This window comes from Echiichthys vipera, assembly GCF_963691815.1.
Source record: "Echiichthys vipera genome assembly, chromosome: 6".
NCBI lineage: Eukaryota > Metazoa > Chordata > Actinopteri > Perciformes > Trachinidae > Echiichthys > Echiichthys vipera.
In genome coordinates this window covers 8806868-8830381 of record NC_139831.1, presented here as the reverse complement: position 1 = coordinate 8830381, position 23514 = coordinate 8806868, and the positions used below count along the sequence as shown (strand labels likewise).

Below are 23514 nucleotides of genomic sequence, written 5' to 3'. Positions count from 1 at the left end.
GTTGACTGCGATCCGTGAGAAAGAGGATCAAACTTCCCCCCCTTTCCAGGCGGATGATGTCCTTGGACTGATAAAGTCAATCACTCACTCCCAGAACATAAATGAACTCGGGAGGCAGTGCTACGGCAGCCAATCAGCGCTCAGCTACCCCTCCGACACGTGACTGCGAAGGAGGGTGTTAATTGGCTAGATTTCTGGTGATTGGCACTGTTTGGTATTGAAGATGGCAGGTCGTCTCAATTGGTTTCATTTGATTGGCTCTTACAGGCATTATTTTGCAGGTATAACGGGGCACTCTAGCGCAGATCCTGCATGTGTTATGTGCAGTGCACGTCTCATGCAGCCTTACCTGACTCCTCAAGAAACTCCTGAGCAGTTTACTTAAATAAATAAATAAAAAAATCATCAGTGCATGCTATTATACCTATACTGCAAGTTTTTTTCCTCAACCGTATCCCGTTGAAACTTTCAGTGGAACACGTGTGTGTTATTTTACAGGAACACTTAAAGTTATTCTGCAACATAAAATTGGCATTTAAATTAAGGAAAGTTTAACTTATAATAGAGAGACTTGTATGTTTGCAAAGTATCTAACTATCCGTCAATATATATTTATCTCTCTCTCTATATCTATCTATCTTTATATATATCATTGACTTATTTGTTGTATTTCTCTCTTTCATTGGACCAGTTTGGCTCCGAAAACTTGAATGTGCTTGGCACGGTTCCAAACTGTGGCTTTCTTGAAGCCGCTTGAAAGGGGAGGGGGGTATTTTTTCCTTTCTTTTTCTTTTTTTTTTTTTTTTTTGCAAAAGCTCCATAGGGTGTAAGACGGAGGAATAAAAGACAGAAAGAAAGATGGCAGTAATTGTAATATCCTGAGATTTTTTTTTTTCATTCGCTTAGCCAAAAATTCGTGCCATTGAGCAAGTTTCACAGGGCTGCCGCTGACTCGCTGCAGGACGCACAAAATCTGATCAAGTTCAGAGACGCGCTGAGTGCTTCAAGCGGCGCTTTTTAACTCCGAGCCTTTCACATCCTTTCCCTCTCAATCTGTCCCAGGAAGGAGCTCACATTCTTTATTTTTAGGGGATCTGGACCCAAAAAAAAAAAAAAAAAAAAAGAAAGAAAGAAAGAAAGAAATCTTCAAATCAGTCCTTCATTCTGCTCTCGCCCTTATTCACTCCACAACATTTCCTCGAGAAAGAGTTATAGATTGAAAAGGTGAGTGTTCTTACTTGTCGTCTGTCTGTGTTAGGCATGTGTGGTGTGCAAATGTGTAAATCTACAGTTTGCTTATATTTAGCCGGTGGAGGTTGCTGGGATTTAGCTGTACTGAAGTGAACATAGGCCAGTGCTTAGGCATGTTACTCATATGGTAATTGAATTGTCGCGAGGGCCTGTGTACCCCTTTTTAGGACCGCCGTGCACATTAGTGTACAACACTTTCGCTTTTTTGTACATCACCTCAACAACTTATCTTGAAGCAAAACGACGAATGAGATTCTCTTCATGTCTTTTTGCTCCGTAAGCTGCCCTCTCTCTCTCTCTCTCTCTCTCTCTCTCTCTCTCTCTCTCTCTCTCTCTCTCTCTCTCTCTCTCTCTCTCTCTCTCTCTCTCTCTCTCTCTCTCTCTCTCTCTCTCTCTCTCTCTCTCTCTGTTTGTCTGCCTCTCTCGCTCCCTCCCTCTTTCACCCTTTCTCACCACGAAGACTCACAGTTTACTCCTCCCTTCACTCTTACACACTCGTCTTCTCGCTCGGCACACAGCATGCGCGTGCACGAACGCACACACACACACACACACACACACACACACACACACACAGGCACACGTAGACACAGTGTACCACGAGAACGCACTCAAAAACACGTAGCACACACACACACACACACACACACACACACACACACACACACACACACACACTCACACACACACACAGCTAATATAGTTTGCCTTTGGAGCTCAGCAGTATGAGATTTATGGCGACCTTTGTGAACTTTCACAAGTGACAAGCAGCCTGTTAAATTTCCCTGTATTCCCTCCATATTTTATTAGCTTGTTGAAACGTGAAGGCCCTACACGCCACTTAAAGGTTAGCTCCCGTGTATTTGCAGCCATATTATCGCGATGAAATAATTAAGTAACACGGTTTAGATGAGTCAGAAATGTTTGTGAGCGACAGAGCAGCAGCGTAGGCGCTGGGCTCTGGCTGAAAGAGAGGGGAGCTGTCTGTCACTAACTAGGCCTAATGTAAAGCAACTGTTGCTCCAGAGTTACATCTAAAACTACTGCAGATCTCCTCCTTTATACTGGCATTTATTCAGTATTTCTATTATTTCATTCTACACATGGAATTTGACCCGCAGTTTCTACTAAGTGTGTCTGTTTGACAAGAGTTGCAAAAAAATCTATATTTTTTAATGTAATATCCTGTTAAAAAAAAATCTGAAAGGAGCCTGAAAGGAGCAGGTTGGCTTGGCGCATTAATACTATTTTTACTGCACAATAGGGGAAAGACAGCTTCATAGGCCTTTTTACAGAGCTGCACTTTTGTTAAGCGTTTGTCTCACTCACACCAGCCATTTTACACCGCTCCTCGGGCATGCCGCCCTTCACGTTTTCACCTCTGGTTTTTGACATATCTATTTTATTTAATTTCGCTCATTTCCACACCGTGATATTTCCTAGTTTTACAACCACACGGTTTTATACGTTTATCTTTGCCTTTAGTGATGTTCATTTTAATTGCATAGCATTATTTAGAGTTTTCTATTGGTCCAAATGTCCGACAGTATAAAATCATGAATGATCATTTAAGCGTGCACGAAATGGAACCTGCACAATTATAGCACGTTATTCTGCAGAACTATAATTTGATGATTTAGTTATCTCTGTTCGGAGTACCTCATTGGGCGTTGGGATAGCCCATTGGTTACAATATAATCTTCTCCTAACTGAGCATGCGCGTTACCTTAAAATATCACAATATTATAGTGTGCATACCTCTGTGACAGTAGGCCCATGCTGTTGGAAAAGAGCAGAACATAACCATCAGCTTAAATGGTAAACAACTCACATTTATACATTTATTCTAACTAGATGTGTTATAGTCTGCAGCTATGGAGGTTGTTGAAGGGCATCATTTTATAAATGACTTAGATATATGATGATTGTTTTCTCATATAAAGAAATTCTCCTATGGGAGCCACACTGTCTGGAATTTTTTTGGTCTGTTCTCTGGCCTGTAGCCGACACTATGCTTGACCGGCTCAGGTCGCTTGTGCTATATAGAAGAGTTTGTGGACTTGAAGTCAATTCAGTAGTGAATAAAGAAAATTAAAATCTTCATCTCCTGAAAACAATGGCAAGACGATAGGCTAGTAGTACTTGCATTTGTCAAATAGCACTGGATATGTGTTTTGTGTTTTCTGTATTTCCATTTTTAAACAAACAGAGAATGGTTAAAGTACCGCACAGTTAAATGAATGATATTCTTACTCACTGTTTTGCTTAAAATGACAATTGTGTTGAATGAACTTGCAGGTTTTTGCTGGGGTTTATTGTGCCAACTCTGACTACGTTTGTGACTTTGATATATTACAAAACTGAATTGCATAGGGTGCTTTCTCCATGACACTTTTCTCAGTTCTCTTAAATTCTGCAGAGCCCACAATACAAGGTTACGGTTTGCAATCTTGTAGATTTCATACATTCTCACACAAAAATACATTTTGGTTCACATGTTCAGCGAAAATACTCTGTGTTCAACATTTGCGTCCTGTTGTTTTCTGTATGCTTAGTGTTTTCACGAAACAGAAATTTACATTATGCGTTGTATTTTGAAATACAAGTAGACACACACACACACACGCACACACACACACACACACACACACACACACACACACACACACACACACACACACACACACACACACACACACACACACACACACACACACACACACAATCAAATGTTATTTTAGATTTCTGTTAAAGTGTTGCAGCTGATAAATGATTTGCCACAATAGATACTAGAACTTTACATAACAAATGAAAATTTGGGAATTTCACAATGTAATGCTTGACTGTATTGCTATCGGGCATATTTTTGTGCAGTGTAGGGGTTTGTCATCGGAGAAACTGAAATGTTTTGCCATTCCGTATTTGCTTCATATTGTTCAACATTCAGTACAATAATAACTGCAGCGATCACCATCTATATTTCAGTCATTATATGGTCAGTTGGGTCCTGAGTGACTGCCACAGGACTAGGTGTTTGCCTTCATATGGCTGATGGAGAGGGCTAATTGACTCCTTGCTGTGATTTACTGGAGCATCTGTCTGCAAATGGACTCATCCCAAACCTGTTAATTCATCTAAATTTCATAAAGTCATGGCAAGATTGTGCACTGCCATCCCTCATCAATTATAATATCTCAGCATTTCTCCACACTTATGCAAAGAGTTGTTTAAACGTACACACACATGCATAAACACACACATGGCATTCCATAGTAACTTTGTGTCTGTCTGTCTATAACGCACACACAGATTTGGATACTTGACGCAATTATGTTATGCTCCCTATCCTTCTCTCTTTCTTATTTTTTGTGTAACAGACCTTAACCGTGTGTAACACCGGATGATGGGAACTGTGTATTATGCATATTGCCTTTTAATTTTCACAAAAAGGCAATGCATGTTATTTTAAAAGAATTATTCGCATCCCCACTCTAGAAAGAGAATTTGCTGAATTTTCAGTCCAGTCTGCACCGTGGTGTTATATTGTTTTTCTGGTCTTTTAACCTGCATTTGTTTTCTGCTGGATTTCATCTCATTTCATCACTCATTTGGTCCATATTCACTGTATTGACAGTGACTGGGATCTTATGGACATAAAGAGTATTCCCTGACATGAGTGTTTTGATAGTTGTAAGTGATATTTTGTGTGCAACCGTCACATGGATTTTGTCTGGACTGTCAAGCAACCACCATAAATGACCAAACTCATAAAGCTGGAGGGTTGGAAAGGATAGCAGATGTCACAATGCTACAATTTAGCAGAATAGTTATTTAAGCTGGAGCTTCGTGTGCAGTTTCCAAATGTAAAATGCTACATGGAGTTGGCGTATTTCGTCACATTCAACAAATAATACTGTAAGATTGTTATAATAACGGGACAAGGTCCTCAACTAAGTAATAAATGATCGCGTTCTATGTTTGCAAATCTTACTTTTATAATTTTATTACGTGTCGCTGTGAAGCTAACCTTACCACTGCAACATTTTTGCTCAACACATTTGGCAAATTCTAAACATAAATTGACAAATAAGATACTTACACTCATGCAGTCAATTAAGTTCTATACTGTGTGGCAGTTAAATGATAAGACTGGTGATTTATGGGAAATTCAACTAAATTCTAATTTAGTTATGAACACATAAAGGGTCATTTAAACATTTAATTTAGATGTTATGAGCATTAAAATAATCGTAGTCCTTCATACTAAATATTAGAGTATAAGCTGCATTTGTGAAATAGGCCTGTAGCACACACTGTCTGTGTTATTGAAAGGGTGTGTCTAAACACCCTCACACTATCAACTCATGGATAGTGCTCTTTCTTGTTTTGCATTCTTGCTGCAAATAAGGATGTGGAATGATTTTGGGGCGCAGGTCTGTCTTTCTGAATGACAGATTGGAAACTTTCGGTTTATTGGCCTTCAACCCTCAATCATTTGAGGAAATGCATCGGGTTAAAGGTTGACAAACATAAGCGTCCATTACAATCATGACGGAATTAGGCCAGTTCTGGGCATGTCTACTATTTTGCGGCACTTAATGTCAAGTGGGCCCCTTGCTTTGTCTCTGCCTAGGATCCACTGCAGGTGACGTCAGCATAACAATGTGGAAAAGGATTTTTTTTTCTCCTCCTTTTTATTTTAAGAAATGGGTGGAAATCCCGTCAGCTACTTTGCAAAAAAAGGTTATTTTTCCCACCTTAAACATATAAGCTGCCGTCCGGAGCCCACGCCACATCGCGTTAATTTGAGTAAAAAAAAAACAACAACAAAAAACGAAAAAATAATTTGGTAAACTGGTGTTTTCGGTAGGAGAAAGCGCGCTGATAGAACCAGAGTCAAAGCGAGGAGACGTGCAGCAAAATGTGCTGCACCAGAGGAGCGTGAGCTCAGAGCTGCTGTCCTCACAGCACCCCAAAGTAAGTTTATCAGAGTTTCCCAGGAACACTGGAGCCTATCCACTGCTGTTTGTGACGTTTCATAATTTGCATTTTACATAACCGATTTTACATTTGTGCTAGTCTGCAAGACACATGGCGCACGTTTGATGATTATGAATGTATTCAAGCTTAATTAAAAAAAAGGGGTCTGTGTAGAAATGGTTCACGTTGGGACTCCAAGGTAAGATAGTACATCATGTTCTGTAATATTCCCCAGTGACCCTGCTGGAAAAAAATAACTTTTTTTCTAGTAAGAAAATGATGATATTTTGGTGGCCCGGTGACATGTGGGCTGGGACTTGTTGCTTTATTAAAGTTTCTTTGTGGACACAAGACAAAAAGTAGTCTTATTGAGTAGCCATATAAAAACCCACTGTAAATAAGAGTGTAATGCAAAGATACTCTTATCTCAACGAGAGCTCAGTAAACTACATATAACAATAATAAAATACACAGTTCAACCGGGCTAATGAAGCACAAAGGCATTATTAGTATTTGGAATAATTTCAAATAACCGATGAAATTGTTAAACTGCTTTCTTGTAACTTCCACTGTTTTCAAATGTGGCACTCTTCAAAGTGAAAGTCTTGACAATAATTGGCCTGGACACGCTATGGCCAGTCTCTCTATTATTCTAGCAGGGCAGGAGTGGGACATTTGCTCTGGTGAGGTATCCAGCGATATAAAAGATAGGCTGTGTGTGTGTGTGTGTGTGTGTTTTGCACGTCTGCATTTAATCACTCGACTTTTATCAGATGATAATTATTATGACACATTCACCTTTACGTTTATCCTATGTGGAGATTTAGAGGAGGGATCTTATGAGACGGCGCCTCGAGTTAAAGAGGCAGCAATATTTGCAAGTATCGCGGCACATTTCAAAGCATTTTCTCTGCGATATTTGAAAACGGAGTCGTGCGGTGAACGCCTGCGTGTCCCTTTTAAAACAAACCCAGCGCCTGTCAATCACTGCGCATTCCAACCAATCCCAAAGCTCCCTTTTTAAAAGCAGGTTTGCCTGCTGTGCTTTTATATTGCTCCATGGCCTGTTTCGAAGCATTTTTACTACCACGGTTATTGCCACAAATCAAGAGGGCAAAGTGAACGGCATGGGACTCACACCAACTTTACCGAAATTGAGTCTAGTTCCTACTTCTGCGAAGTTCACAGCCACGAATTTCACATGCAGATGATACACAAACAGGAGAGATGGAAAGAGGATTTCTAGGTGAATCCTGAGTGCTGCATAGGGTGATTTTGCAAACTCATAGCCAAACTAACAACAAAACATGACAAGCCTTTCGAGGTTTAGTGGCTGCCCTCTCTCCTGCGTCAACCCCGGGGAGAGCAATACTGAACCCAGCGTGGTGCTGCCACCTTTGGCAGGAGAGCACATGGGACTCCCCACTGGCAGTTCCTTAAAACTCTGCCCCTCGCACAATTTGCGTGACTACCCCGAGACGAGGTCCAGTGCATATGTTGACCATTCGTTTCCCAATTCTTCAGACTCTGGATACCCCAGCCACCGGTTAGAGCACAGCCCTAGGGGCATTATCATTGGAGCCAATCTTTCTGGAGCCGGCATGCCACCCGTCACTGATCAACTGGCATCAAGAGCTAACCAACATGGCGGGATTGGAAGGTATCGTGACTTTTCTGGCTACAGAGACAGCAGAAGCCATGCTTTTTTCTCAAGTTATCAGGAGCAGGCCCACGCCTCCACCGACGCATCTCGAGATTTTGGCAGCCAGATGATGATGGGTCTACCTGGCGACCTCCTCAGCCGGACGCACCATTATGGCCAAACTATCAGTCCCAAGGGAAACAGCCAGCAGCTTGTCTCACAATTCCTGGGACTGTACAAACCACTCAACATGGCAATTCAGCGTGGAGGAGGCGACGCTTTCCTCAGGTGCTCTAAACAAACAGTGAAGCATGAGCTGGTGTGCAGGTGGAGTGACGGCCAAGAGGGGGCTGGGAAGCTGTCTTGTTCCAGAGCCTTCGGGACCATGTATGAACTTGTCACCCATGTGACAGTGGAGCATGTCGGAGGACCTGATCACTCTGAATATGTGTGTCACTGGGAGAATTGTGCGAGGGAAAGAAAGCCTTTCAAAGCCAAATACAAGCTGGTGAACCACGTCAGAGTCCACACAGGGGAAAAGCCCTTTCCCTGCCCCTTCCACGGCTGTGAGAAAGTTTTTGCAAGATCAGAAAATCTTAAGATCCACAAGAGGACTCACACAGGTTAGTTAATAATCAGAGTTCACTGTTTGATGATGATGATGATGATAGCCTAATAATAATAATAATAATAATAAAAATGTTACTAATAGTAATGACAACAGTAATAATAATAATAATAATAATTATAATAATAATTATAATAATAATAATAATAATAATAATAATAATAATAATAATAATAATAATAATATAATGTTGATAATAATAATGTTTATTATGATAATAATAATAATACATTTTGATAATTGACAGTTTAATAAAATGTGGTCAGTATTTTCAACTTTAAACACAAACTCATTAATATTTTACAATGTGTGTTATTTTATGATTGTTTTATTTTTTTGATTATGGAAGTTTGCCATTTCGGTCATAATATTCATTATTTATTTATGTATTCATTTGTTTGTTTTTATTAGTGTTGTTTTCGATGTTATTGCTCCTATTACCCTGTGTTGTGTTATTTAGGCCATTGTTTTAAATGTTTGTGTTATACAACATCCTCTCGCTGCTTTCTGCCGTTATTGCCTGATTCTTTTGCAGGAGAACAACTTGTCCAGGCTCATTGCAGGCACTACACATGAGTAGTAAGCCAGTTGCAAACGAGTATAGTCTGCAGGCCTAGTGGTTAGGGTGCCTCTCCCACTTCATTGAGTGAAATTATTAAATAAATGCCGGGACACCGGAGAGTTGTGACGTAGCTGTTACGCTGTCTCTGCCTCCCAGGGACTCATCTCCTGCTCAGGAACGCTAGCAGAGCATATCACACAGTGATGCTGGTGGAGTGGGGAATAAAAAGGCAAACCGGTGATCTCAGTCAGCAAAATGAAATGGCTAGACATAAACTAAAGGAGCCCTAACTAACCCTAATTTAAAAAAAAGCTTAATATACGGTCTTATCCTCGTTTAATTCCCATCACTTTGAGCGGCCTGTTTACTGTGCTGTGCATCATTTCATCAAATACATTTCATTTAAAAACGGACTTTATTTGGGCTTTAACTTCTAGCCCCATTTGAGCACGTTATCTCAAAAAAAAGATTAACTGTGCAATCTTATTTTATTCTCATTTTTATATACACACTTGAGGGCTTGCAGTCGAAACGTGACCTCACAAGGTGCAATAATACTGAATTGCACGCGTTTAAATTGAAAATATAATTAACGAATGGAGTGAATGGCCCTCAGAGAAAAAAGAGGCTGGAGTGAAAATATTTATTAGGCGACCCCTTTTACTTCTGGTGTTAAATTGTTTTACTAATGAAAGCAAAGAGAATGGAGACAGAAGATGGACGCCTAATGACGTTTATTATCACTGCACATGCGTAGTGTATTGTTAATTAGACATAATCTATGTCAGAAAAAAATGTGTTTTCTTTGAGATTCCGAAAGATGGACATCTATTAAGATACAGGCCTGCAAAGGGAGGATTTTACAGAAAGTAATAAAGTTGTATTTACGAGTCAAGCTCTTGCTGACTGCCCTCTACATCAGTGTGTGTGTGTGCGTGTGTGTGCAGAGGGGACAGTGCGCAGCTGTAGGCAATTTTGTGCGAGAAGATCAATTAGCATCTTGATAGGCATAATTCATTCTGTGCATGATAACTCAAGTAAAACAAATCTTTGCATTCGCTGTCGTAGGTTTATCATAGTCTAATGCATGTTTAACGACAGCCTTGTTGATTTATGCCACAGACAAACTGCCGCACTTGTTGTGATCAGGACTACGCCGTAGTTGCAGCAACTAGTTTGAACTGTAATTGCATGATTCATATCGAGTAATTGCACATTATTAACAATTAACTATAAAGATGTGGCTTTAAAAAAAATCAACTATAACCAACGAGGGAAAGACTGTGTTTGTAGAGTCACTTTTGAAAGTCACCTCAGTGTCCAGTGGAGTCTGAAAGGTTGTTTGTTTGTGTGTTTGTTTGTTAGTTTTGTAGTCACACTTTGTATATAATATGATGTGGAGTGCACTTAATGGACTCAGGCTTCACCAGTGTTAGAATATATGGCTAGGGAGAGCATGCACGGACCTGTAAGCATTTTTATAACTCGGCGTCATTTCTGTCTTTGCTCGTTTAGGTGAGAAACCTTTTAAATGTGAGTTCGAGGGCTGCAACCGGAGGTTTGCGAACAGCAGCGACAGAAAGAAGCATTCTCACGTGCACTCCAGCGACAAGCCCTACATGTGCAAGGTCAGGGGCTGCGACAAGTGCTACACCCACCCCAGCTCCCTGCGAAAGCATATGAAGCTCCACTGCAACAAGGCGCAGGTCGCCAAAAGCGATGACGCGCGTCCCGGTGACGGGGGTCACATTGCGGAGACCAGATCAACTAGAGTCCAGGATGGAGCCCATCATATCAGCCCCCCACAACCCCCAACCTCAACTCAAGATGTCCCCCTGTCCCCAGAGAGTCGAGACGAGTCGACCCCGAGGTCACGTTTCCATCATACGTTTGACAGCAGTTTGGACTACTCCACACACAGGTCACAGCCCCTCTTGGACCCTTTGTTGCTACAGAGAGGCAGCTACAGGTCCCAGTCCTCCCAGTACCCCTGCGGCCAGACAGGTCACACTTTTGCCCAGAGCTCAAGGACTTTCCCCTCCACTTCTCCCTTTCAGAAAAGTATTGTCAATGGATGGTACACATGCCACAGCGGCGTGGACTCTTTCCCACCAAAGCAATGTAACAATATTCCGTCCCTCTGAGCCCCTGTTGGGTGACCTACAATTTTCGGGCCTAAAAAACTCACAGCTGTATCTTTATTACTCCCTGTATTTTTTGTGAACGTTGTATCAAATCTTGTGACACGTCGAGTCATCCTGTTGAAATGTTGCTTTTTGCGAAATGTGGCGAGCTTTATTTGTTGTGAGGCCTGTTTGGTTGCATTATAGCCACATCTCTTCAACTTTTACAAATCGTATACCTAATTGTTCGCTGTGTCGCGTAATTATTAAAGATATCTATCTTGAGTGAGAGAAAAAAAATGACAAAGGTTTTTTTTATGGAAATCTGTGTTTAGTCTTCTGGACTTATAGGCTATTACTGGAAAGTAAAAGGAGGCGTCATGCTGAATGTAGCCCTAAGTTTAGGGGTCTGTGTTGAATGTAAACTAGGTGTAATGTGTGTTGGAGAGATAGAAACATTATCCATGTTTTTATGTATGTCGCAAGATGAAATAAATATCATAAAGTTAAGTTTTAAGCCTGCGTGATGGGCCTGAAGCATGATTTGTCAGTAATTAAAATACTGCGAGGCTCAGTAAGATTTTTTTTTCTCCCCCTGATTAAGTTTCACTTTTTTAACCCCCTTTTTATCACACGTTCCTATTCTTGTTTGTATTATATGTATATTTCACATTTCTGTGCAAAGTAAGACCAGTGTGAGCATAAACCAGTGTTCGTGATACTATTAAAAACGTTTAATTAGCATACAGTTCTACTGTACATAAGCCTACTGTATAATTAATTATGTATTCTATATTTTATTAAAGTGTCTATATTCTCTTTGATCAGGCGTATGTGGTTAAACCCAATCAATGCATTTTCATCACATTTTTTAAATTTCTTAATTTATTTATTTTTCTAGCCCGAGCCATATTTGCAGATTTGCAGTTTCATGCAAACTAATGCACGGTAGGTATTCTCACGTACAGAGGATATGCGGTGTTTGTAGATATCAGCATCTCGTCGGACCTTTAACACAAACACATTCAACTGGTTTAATTGAGGCAAATCTCCTGTGAGTGAACAGTAACGTGGGGAACTTAAATGCACTAAACATTGCTAAAATGTGACGGTCCTTCTGCACAACGAGGCGCAAACAGCCTCTCTGATAACAGATGTTTGGTTTCCTTAAGTGCGCCATGAATGCGTGTTTTTCAGAATACAGGTGTATTTGCCATAAGGTCACGAGGCGCGTCCTCGCGTGCTCTTTGCTTCCACTCAAGGTCAATTTCGCTGCATTTTTATCCGGTTATATTTTCATTCGGTTTTCCTGTCTTTCTCTTTCTTCATGTCACTCACACGCGCGCACACACGCATGCGCGCACCACTCTGAAACGCCTTACCTTGAAGGTAAGCAAGCTCCAAATATGTAGCCTCAACATTCTATGTCGTCCAAATACTAGTAACTAAACAGTCCCGTTGCTATTATTATTATTATTATTATTATTATAATTATTATTATGATATTCATACTACCAAGAGAAAACTTGTCTTCGCTCTGTAAGACATTATAGACTTCCAAATAATTTGAGTCTGAATTGATATTTTCTAGCTTTCATTTTTCAGAAATACCACACAGGGAGGACACATATGTGGTGTTTCGTTTGGCTGTGCATAAAAGTTGAACAACTTTGAAAGAAAAAAAAAAAATCCTTAAAAAGATTCTCCTTTTTTTGGATACACACTGCTAATACTAAATGTTTGCTTCACTCCGCCTAAGCAACAGTTTCGCTGACATTTCTCCTCAGGTTTGCTTGTTTATTGTACCTTCTGGAATGTACATTTTAACAAGCACCTCATTATTTTAGAGAAATAAACTGGCTAGATTTCTGTTTGAAGCCTGTCTTTTTCTCGGCAGAGCTCAAATTCAGTTTCACTAGTCCTGGTGCAGAGCCAAACAGAGCTGTTATTGTATTACAGCTCATTCGTTCTGCTTCCTGTGTCAGAAATTACAGCTATCTCTCTTTAACAATATTAGTTACTTAAAAGGGAGAGTGATTGGAAACTGAGTGATCAGATTGAAGTACAGTTAATAGGACATTTAATGATGTGGGGCTAAAGATGAATTACGCAGTGAGTGTCTGTCCTCATCAGGAAAGTACTGCAATAGCTTGATTATTGTGGAGGTCGGATGGGTCACAACTATATGATGGATAAGGTAATGGGAAAAAAAACCTTTGTTCCCCTGCCAAAGCTTTATACTTTGTACCTTTATGTATGGATGTCAGCATTTTATACCATAAAACATACGTTGATAACTTTCATTATATATACCAATTTGCTTCACGCATATCAAACGGAAATCGGGTCAAAAGTGCATTAACTTTACATCTCTTTGAAATATGTTACAATGATCTGACAGCTTACTAGCTGTAATAAGTGTATTCCAGTGAAAGGATTTGATGGAGGGGCAGTTGTTTGGTTGGCAACGCAAATTCCTGATGTGAATGCTCCCAGGCTGTATGAGAAGATGCTATTATTTTTGTTGCAACATTCAGCTTTCTATATTTAAAAAAAACAAAAAAAAAAAAAACATTTTAAGAAACAACTCCCAAAACGGTTTTAATCCTCTGTCTTTTTCTTCCTAAAACATTACACTGTAAGCACATTTTATGTGCTTACAGTGTAATTGTTCCCGAGATCGTGCAAAGCTGTGATGAACGTGTTTGTGTTGTGTGCTGGTTAAAAGTGTATGTTGCACATGATACTCCTGAGGATACATCTGTAGGGACAGTCAGATTTTTTTGATGATGCATTTTGCAAATCTCTTTTGAGTTTCTCTTTTAGCTTTCCATGAGATATCTTTCTGAAAGCCATCCACAAGTTTCGCTATCTGGCTTTCAACTGTGCTAAAGACAACTGCTTTAATCAGTTTTGTTTTCATTTGTTTTTGCTAATGAGTAATGAATGTGTACCTGAAAAGTACTGCCGCATCAGTACTGCTCAGGTCGATATAGAAAATAATTCATGGAGTTGAAGATTTGGTGGTAAGTAGCGTGATCTGGTCTTGGATAGATAATTTAAAGTGGTCGATGTTATATAAAACATTTCAATTGTGAAGTGTTTCTTTCTTCCAGTAAATTGAGGTGAATTGGGTTGGCTTTGATCAGTGTACTTCAATGATGGATGTGATGACTGAAATTTATGAGATCCCTTTCTCTTGTATTGCAACCTTATCAATATCTTGCATCAAGTACTTTTGGTGTTACTGTAGTATCAATGTCTTTAAAGTAATGTTGAGATATTCTATCTCAGAGCTAATCTTCTAAACCCCAGACTGTTGTATGCACTGCCACATCCTGCTCTTTTGTCCTCTTTTTCTAAAAATAGTAAATCTCTCCACAGAAAACACAATAGAGGAGATCAAACATTATTTTTTGTGCTCAGAGAAGCCTCTGTATTTGCAGTATGGAAAACTGAAGTGCTGTTTTTCATGTGAGGACATGTGGAAAGCCAAAAGGTGACGACCTAAACAGCCAATTTCTCCGACTACAGTGTGTCAGATTTCCGTCATGTATTCTGACCAAGCCGTAGTAATATTCCACAATCATTGAACCCTGCCACACCCTTCCCCCCAGTAATCACAAATGATTAGACCTCCGCTTCCCAGTTTGCCACTTGCCAGCCGCCATCTTTACTCTTGTGCTCTCTGCCTAGCAACAACCGCAGGCGCCATTTTGGACCGGGTATACAGGGTATACATCAATTTAATGTAAATAAACCCATTTCACCTTGGGATCCATTGAATTGCCACCTCGCACCCCTGTGATTCTGTTATGCCATACTTGGGTTGAGCCCCAGCTGTGTACCAGGGGGTGGGCTGCTTTGTCACACCAGCTCCGTGGTTTTATGCATCATCATAACAGCGTATGACATCTTGCGTAACTTACACTGTGCGGCTCCCATACTTTTCAGAGTACGGTTTAAGCACACGGCTTGGGCTGTGTCAGTGTTGACTCTGACTGACCAAGTGTGATTTTAATTGGATCTCTGGCTTTTCCCCTCATCCTCCCCAGGTCAAGCCAGTGGTGCAGTTGCTCCCCAACTTGCTTTCTTTTCATCCGACCCTCTGTGCCCCCAACCCCCCCCCCCCCCCCCTTTTTTTTTTTTTTGCCAGGTCCTCTTGTTCCTCCGTCTCATCTATCTCTATCCCTGCAGCTCCTGGCTATCTTCACCCTCTATGGCTCCTTCATGATGGCCCCCTAATCTCTGCCAGTGTGGTTCCATGGTAAGTAGGTGTCCTGCACCAGATTCTCCCCCATGCATGGAGCCTGACTCATATATGTGCCTTTTCTGTACCCTGCCCCTTTCTCCATGGAAAATTGCAACCCCTCATGGTAAACTGGATGCAGCTGCACTGCTGCTTTAATTTTTTTCTCTTTCCAGTTAGAGAATGGTAGCTACTGAGGGGGTTGGCATCAAGGCTTCAAGGATGCTAACAATGCATATTGAGGGCAATTGTAACAATGAACAAAGATTGATTTTAAAAGAAACCACTGAACAATATATAATAGAACTGTCAATACGATGAAACAATGGAGTGAAGTGAATGTGTTTCTCATGTCACTTCTCGTCTGAGAACATTAGTAAGGTAATCTGTTTCATGTCTAAGCCTGTGTTAATTTGACATCTTGATGATTAATAAGCATTTAATACGCTGTCAGAAGCAGGGCTCTTATGTAAGACAATGCAATCGTTACAGTTATATGCACATGTTTAATGTGTTTACAAACCATAAAATGGTGAAGGAATGTGGAGTCCCAGCGGTGTGCTCTTATGATTTAACCAGAATGATCCTTTAGATTTCTTTCTCATCTTCATCTGCACTGCAGTTTTCTGATTTCAAGCGGTGCCAGCCCCCTGCGTAGTCCAGCCTGTACCAGGGCTTATTAAACTAGCTCCTATTCACTCTCCCCAACGGTCGCTCCACTGTCAACTTAAGCCCAAGCCCCTCAAACACTCAGCTCTCCGACTATTGTTGCAGAATTTGCCAAAAACTGAGTATCGCTGAACAGCCGATATTCAGCGGGATAGAGGGAAAGGCCCCGCCTATCCTCATATCTAATGCATATTTGTCTTTTGATGCATTTCAATTTACCCCTGTGGATGGTTCTTAAAAAGATGTCTTTTTTCCATTTTTTTCATTCATTATCCATGCCTTACATAATAGATATTTTGACATTTTCTGATGAGCCAGTTTTTGAGATATCATGGAGACTTTAATGGACTCCAATGAGCTGGTAAGCTCAGGAGGCAACCAAATAACTGCTGATGATTATCTCATATGAAGAATAAACACAAACTGAGCAAAAGTTTTATTTGGCCTGCAGTATTTGTTGTGGCCTGTCGTAATGCAAAATGAAAATAAATAATATTTTAAAATTCCACATCTTTCAAAATGTGTACATCCAAGGTTTTTGGGGGAGTTAGAGTAGGTTGTGTGGGGTGAGCAGACCTTTGAAGATCTTTCAACTCCTGTAAGCTCCAGGCCTATGAGATGCAGTGCTATCACTTTAAGGGAATGACCATAACTTTGGTCCCCTTGCTTCTAATCCCTCCTCCACACCCTTGTCATCAGAGATCAACCAGGCTGAGCCTTAATGTCCTCCACTTGCTGGTAAGGGCAGCTGGTAGCTTTCATGTATGTGAAGAGACAGATGAATATGCTTAAATCTGCACGTTGGAGCAGGAATTGATGCCTCTATCTCCCTCTGCTTCTTCACACTTCTCCAGTATATAGAAATATAAAATTCTCAGTTACATTTCTAGAGCCTCTGCTTAATGATTCACATTTGACTGAATGCATTTGAAATGTTTGTTAGAAAATGTTATAAAGGCTTTGATCATGACGCCTAAAGAGGACAATGCCTTAGATTTTACAAACACTGTGCTCAGAGACCCTAAGTGCCTGTTGTCTTTGCTGTCTCTCAAAACGATCACATTTCATTAGCAACAAGTCGGTTCTGTTGTGAGATACTGCATTTGAATACTTTTTGTATGATTTCTCGAGTCTATGTCATTTGAGGCTGAACTTTTAAAAGAGATCACAGTGATCACGGTCCGGGGTGTTTCAAAGCAGCCAGTAATCGCAAGTGTTTAATTTTATCTGTTGCAGTATGCATCGCAAGGCGGCTGGGTAATCAAGCCTGTGAACTCGACATCTGAAGGAAGGATTCTGTTTCTGATCACATCCCTATTGAAGTCCATCCATTCGCTGAACATGGATGCGTTGATGTGCTCAAGTTTGCACTTCTTGGTATGTGGCCGTCAAATTAATATAGCCAATGTCTGACGTTTGTAGCAGTCGTGGGGGCCCACGGGGGCCACATTTAAGAGAGCTGTAAGTGAGGATGCATGGCGATCTCACTGTTAACCTTCAGCGTTACAAGAACACCCCAGGGCCTAACTCTACAATGATGGATGTAGGGTAGTGGGGGTTTAGGGGGCTCCACACACAACCCAGGAATTCCCCTTGGGCCTTTTCAATTACAGTTAGACCAAGCTCCGCACTGTGATGATATGTTGCTTTAAGGCTGTGACATTAATGGAGGGGACAAATGTGATTTGGTGTCGCGTTGACCCTAAAGTGCAACACACAGACAGGGGCACTGAGGCAATAGGAAGAAATGCAAGACAACCTGTTGTTGCTTTATTTATATATAGTCATCAATAAAATAATCCAAACAGACCAAAGTGCCATTTAGGTCCCTCTGAAGTTAAAGAACTATTGATGGGAATAGTTTATCATTAGCCACAGGCTAAAGGGGCATGAGAGAGAGTAATTAGCCAGTAGTGCTGCTTTGAGGAGCCCAGGTAACGGATTTAAGAGTTGCAAAGGGAAAGTGATGGACTGTCCCTTCATCTTTTCATGATCAATGAGGCAGCCTAACCTTGTATCGGACGTATGATATGGTAATGGGATGTAGAATGTGTGGGTGTGGGTGCAAGCACTTTTAACATATTTAACATCAAAAACAGCTGCAGTGTTTTTGTCCCAGGATCAGTATTGTGCCAGTATCACTGCTGACTTAAACCTGTGAAGTTTGCACTCTTCCACAGATGACTTTCAAAAAGAACAAGGCAGAACTGACTGCATCTCTTTCAGTCTGCAGGGAATAATCCTGTGTTTGAGGTAACTGGAAGAGGCAAGGGCTCAAAAATGCATCACCTATGCAAAAAGTGAGTGTTTCATATAGTTCCTTTATTAAAGTGGGATATGGCTGAGGTAATTAGTACTTCTCCTGAGCTCCATGCCTACATTATATCTACTGTTGTGGTGTAAATGACATGGTATTCTTCCAGTTATGTAATTGACAGCATTATGCAATCCCTCTGTGTAACTGGGGTGTGTCACAGAAATATTTATCTGCAACAAAAAGAACATTATTCCCTTGGAAATGCAACGCCTTTCGTATAACAAATGCAAAACCCCCACCCTGCTTTGACAGATATCAGGTCAACACCCAAACAAAGGCTGATTTCTGGAAAAAAAAGTTGGAAGAGAAGAAAGAAGAGTTTAATGTGGAAACAGTGACATTCTTGTTTGAAATTGTACAATATCTGAAACACTTAAAGCACTCGCATAATAAGCCCAGTTATAAATTAACCACTAAAAACTATGCATGTACTGTATTTGACTTGTATTATTACCACTTGATCAAACATATCATTAACTATGCTCTGTACATTAACTTAATTCAGAATATACCACATCTGAGAGGCCATGAATAATGCCAAGGAGCCTAGGAGGAGGGGGAGCACACCACTCCCTCTCTCCAGCTGCACCGTAAGTACCAAGTGTTTTAAAAATGTTGTACATATACTTCCTTTTATCAACACATAAAGTAAAGATACCAGCCAGTAACACAAACAACAGTAAACAGATCAGGAACCAGCGTGGGCTAATGCACACATGCGAACAAGATGCCAGAGGCAACGTTAAGTCACTGACATAATTATCTAAACACGGTTTATTATTCATCCCCAGAATAAAAAAAAAGGTTGTTCCATGTTGTAAATCTTTCAGCCAGGATGCCTATAGATGGTCTCATCTCTCATGTCATATACTGTATCATATTGATATTAGTTGATGCTGTTTTTTGCATTAGTTCAGTTTAATATGTGGGCAGCCTGAGCAAAGATGGAGACTAATACATGTCTTTTATAGAAAGCTGTGTGTGTGTGTGTGTGTGTGTGTGTGTGTGTGTGTGTGTGTGTGTGTGTGTGTGTGTGTGTGTGTGTGTGTGTGTGTGTGTGTGTGTGTGTGTGCGTGTGTGTGTGTGTGTGTGTGTGTGCGTGTGTGTGCGTGTGTGTGTGTGTGTGTGTGTGTGTGTGTGTGTGTGTGTGTGTGTGTGTGTGCGTGCGTGTGTGTCCTCTAATGTTAACCTAGGCCACAGCAGCGTAGAGGACTGAAGTCCCAGTGTATTCTGGATCACAGCATTTATGAAAGACTCCTCTTTGATCATTTCCAATTCTAAAATAATTTCCTTTGAACATTTCAAGTCACTTATGCTTTTATTTATAAAGCCTATTTAGACAATCAAGGGGTGGAAAATAATTAGGCTCACATGCACATGAGTGTGGACATGTATTCCCTTTCAATCAGTTAAAACCAGCGCTGTTAATTAAAGTTCTGAGCTGTTGCTCTGCCCAAATAATTTTCTTTATTAGCTACTGTATTCTTCAGATCTGTTGTCAGCAGAGCACATTTTCTTTTGGTTGCTCCTTTCTGTTTTTTCTCTCTCACAGAAATCCCACTGACCCATATAGTTGATCTCATTTTTGAAGCGTATAATATAGATTCCAAGTTAAGAGAATTGAGGCTCTATTATTAGTCCCATTTGAGCTGCACAGCCTCCTTCTAGGTGTTGCTGAATTCCCTGAGTGAAGGCATTACCATCTCATTTGGGTAAGGGTGAGATTACCTCATGCAACCGAGCTGTTTCATCACATAAAATGCAGGGAGGCTGCTGACTGTTTATACAGGCAGCTAAAGGTAGAGACATTTCAGATACATTTCACAAACATCACACATGACAACTTGTGATGCCACCTTACTGATGTTTCCCTTGAAAGGTCTCACACTAACAACAACATCCTATTGATCCTCAGCACCATTTTAACAGCATCCTCACACCCTCTCACACATACACACCTGAGTGGGTATGGATTGAAAATGTTAGCAGTTAGCAGGCTAGCTTTGCCACCCCATCCCTTCAGTGTGGTTGTCAATTAAGGCCCCGTCATTGTGGGATCGGCCCTCCAGGAGTCCCGGGCAGGGAGACAGTGATGAAGATCAGCAGTGTAAATAACGTCTCATCCCTCAGTACTGAATTAATATGCAATACTTACATTTTTGTGCTGATTAAAAGGCTGTGACACGTGATGAGCTATCAAAACAAGAAATAAACTACTCTGATTAAAATTCTGCTTTTAATTGGATAGATGAAAGGAGCAATTAGTTGCAGTTGAGTTAAGTTATTTTTTTTTTCCGAGTCAGCTCGTCCTCATTTATTGGAAAAAACGGGGGGAAAATAATAATAATGCATTTTAACCTTAATTCAGTTTCTGCCTATATTTTTGGGTTAAAATACTTTATTTACACTCAATGGCCACATTTGCTTTGTAGATACACCTGTACAATATATTGCAATTCAAACCATAAGCTCATTTTCTAAATGCAATAACAATCAGGTTTTTATTGACATTGTCGTAAACTCGTAAATTCAATTACATGTTCATTACTGAGGTCGTAGCTAAAGGTAGTGTTGCACTGGACTACATTTCACTGAGAGGCGATGAGAGGTCCAATTTGCGTCCTCCCTATTTACAAATGAGGGAGGCAGAATATTAGAAACACCTTTAAATATAATGCAGTCCAGTACACCATCATCACTAACTACATCGCTATGGAAAACATAATAAGCATCATAAAACTCATGGTGGCACAGATTGCATTAGACTGTACAGGTGCACTTAATAAAGAGTTTATTTCTACCTGATGATGGTTCTCTCTGTAGTGTAAAATGCTGCTGCAAAGACCAGAGGGTCAAACAACACTGCATCCATTAAGCACCTTCAAGCCGGCTCGCTGTTTTAGATTTCAAATAGATGTGCAACTAGCCCTCAGTTGCTACTTTATTAGGAATATATGTCCGAAGCTAATGCAGTCAACAGATGTTACATTAAACTTTACTCTTTAGCACAACACAATTGTAATATCTGCTCTGATGACATATTTTATATTATTAAAACTGTATTACTATATTCAGTTGTTTGTTATCGGGTTATACTGCTTCCACTAATAGGAGCCCATAGGAGGAGTTATAGTTTTCTATCTGCCTACAACTGCGTTATAGTGTGTTGCCAAACGTTGTGGTCGTACTGGAGGCTGTACTCTGTGATGCTGTTTAGCTGTATTGCATTTCACTGAGAGGTGTTTCTAATAATTCTGCCTTTGTTGACAGAAATGTTATATTGCAAAAATATCAGAAACACCTCCCCGTACACACTCTGCGACTCAACAGCACCACAGACCACAGCCTCAAAATGACACTGAATCCACACCTCTTTAAAACCATTTCAAAGAGAGAAGGAACACCATGGCCTCCTTAAAGTCCTCATGTACTGCAATGGTATTAGACTGAGAGTTGAGCTTTAGGTATAAGCTCTGTGTAAGTCATTTGAAATAACAAAAACTACAGGTCTAATGAAAATGACGCCCTGTCCAATGTTGCTGACACTGTCGATGAACTGTGTAGCACTATTCAATTTCTCCCTTTCATCCTAGTTATTGGACAGAAAAAGAGACCTTCTTCCTACTTGTTGGCGTCCATCCTGCTAAGTCAATAATACATGTTACGTCTATACTGTTTATTCAGTACATTCGTAGTGCTGAGGCACTTTGATTGCTTTACAGTTTAAAACCGTGGTAGATACTGAGGGTTTGAGGGACAGTGCTGCACTGCTGTTTTAAATGATATGTTTCCTGTTATGGAAAAAGGGTTGAGATGACCAGTCGTGTTGTTCTGCTATTGCACCAACCTTACTCATCATTCAGAAATCAAAGCTTTGACAGTTGTTAACATTAAAGTGCTGCTGCTGGCAAGTCCTGTGCCATAAGGGCCTCTTTCTGCTGCGCATATTAATAAACTTTAGGTCACAAGGAGGCTCATCGGTGATCATGAAGGGAAGGGTGGATGCTCCTGAGCGACACCACAGCTCCAGTCAGTGTTCATACTGCAGTAGTGGACCCACTTTTCTTTTTCTTGTTTGTAATCAACTGAGTTCACAGAGGACAGATAGATCCGCTCCAGCAATAAATAAATAAAATAATAATTTACTTTACATTGTTAAGATTCCGTATATAAACGGATTATTTGTTCAAGAAGTACAGCTTACTCATTGTTGCTAGACTGTTTGCATTTGCCTAAAGGCATGCAGACATGTTTGTATTCCAGGATGTTTTGGGGGATTCAGCTTCAAAAATAAACCTAACCTTAAAAAAACAAGAGCAATCTATTGAAAGTAACCAGGATGTCACACCTGCTGGTTGCAGGCTGTCAAAAAACAGAAATCATCCTGATTTCACTCATCTGCATTTAGGTGTGGTTAATGTGTTTTTCCTCCGCCCCTTTTGGGATTTTGATTCAGGCAAGAGGTCTGTTTATCTGCACAACCAGCAGAACTTTACCTGAGCCATGTTTGCATTCAAACTGTGCAAGGAAGTCGGGTTAACAATCAAGCTAAGTGCTGTAACTCTCTTTGATCTGCTGCGTTAACCACACATTAATAATCGCATTAAGTGATTTTTAAAAAAACGACTTTATTGTGTGATGACATATCGTTGGTTCAGTTCATGTTTTTTAAACGTCTTTCAAACTGTTTTTTTTTTATTTTTCAAAACACAGTCCTTACATAAACAAAGTAGATACCAGTATAGATGCTACTGATGACTGTGCATATCCATATATATTCATTAATACATACACAGGCATGTAAGCATATGTATAAAACATGCATGTAATTAAGGATAGAAAAAAATATATATATATACAAATATAAATAATATATACATGTATATTAAAAATATACACACTCACACACGCCTGCTTTTTTTCTTTGATAGTGGAGAGAGACAGGAAATTAGAGCAAAGACAGTAAAGGAATGATATACCACAAACAATACAGCTAGCCGGGAATTGAACCGGGCACTTGCTGTTCAACCACTCTGCTATTGGTTAACTCAATATTCTCGTCATGTCCATGTCATAGTTTACACCAAATTGTA

The 23514-nt window shown here is 40.3% G+C and overlaps 1 protein-coding gene across 1 annotated transcript; it reads left to right on the top strand.

Moving 5' to 3' along the window:
• Nucleotides 1–7538: 7538 nt before the first annotated feature.
• On the top strand, nucleotides 7539–11207 carry zic6 (zic family member 6; the record flags this gene model as incomplete). Its single annotated transcript, XM_083915920.1, has 2 exons — nucleotides 7539–8496; nucleotides 10579–11207. The coding sequence occupies 2 exons, from the start codon at nucleotides 7539–7541 to the stop codon at nucleotides 11205–11207; spliced, it is 1587 nt and encodes a 528-aa protein (XP_083772046.1).
• Between the last annotated feature and the right edge of the window lie 12307 nt (nucleotides 11208–23514).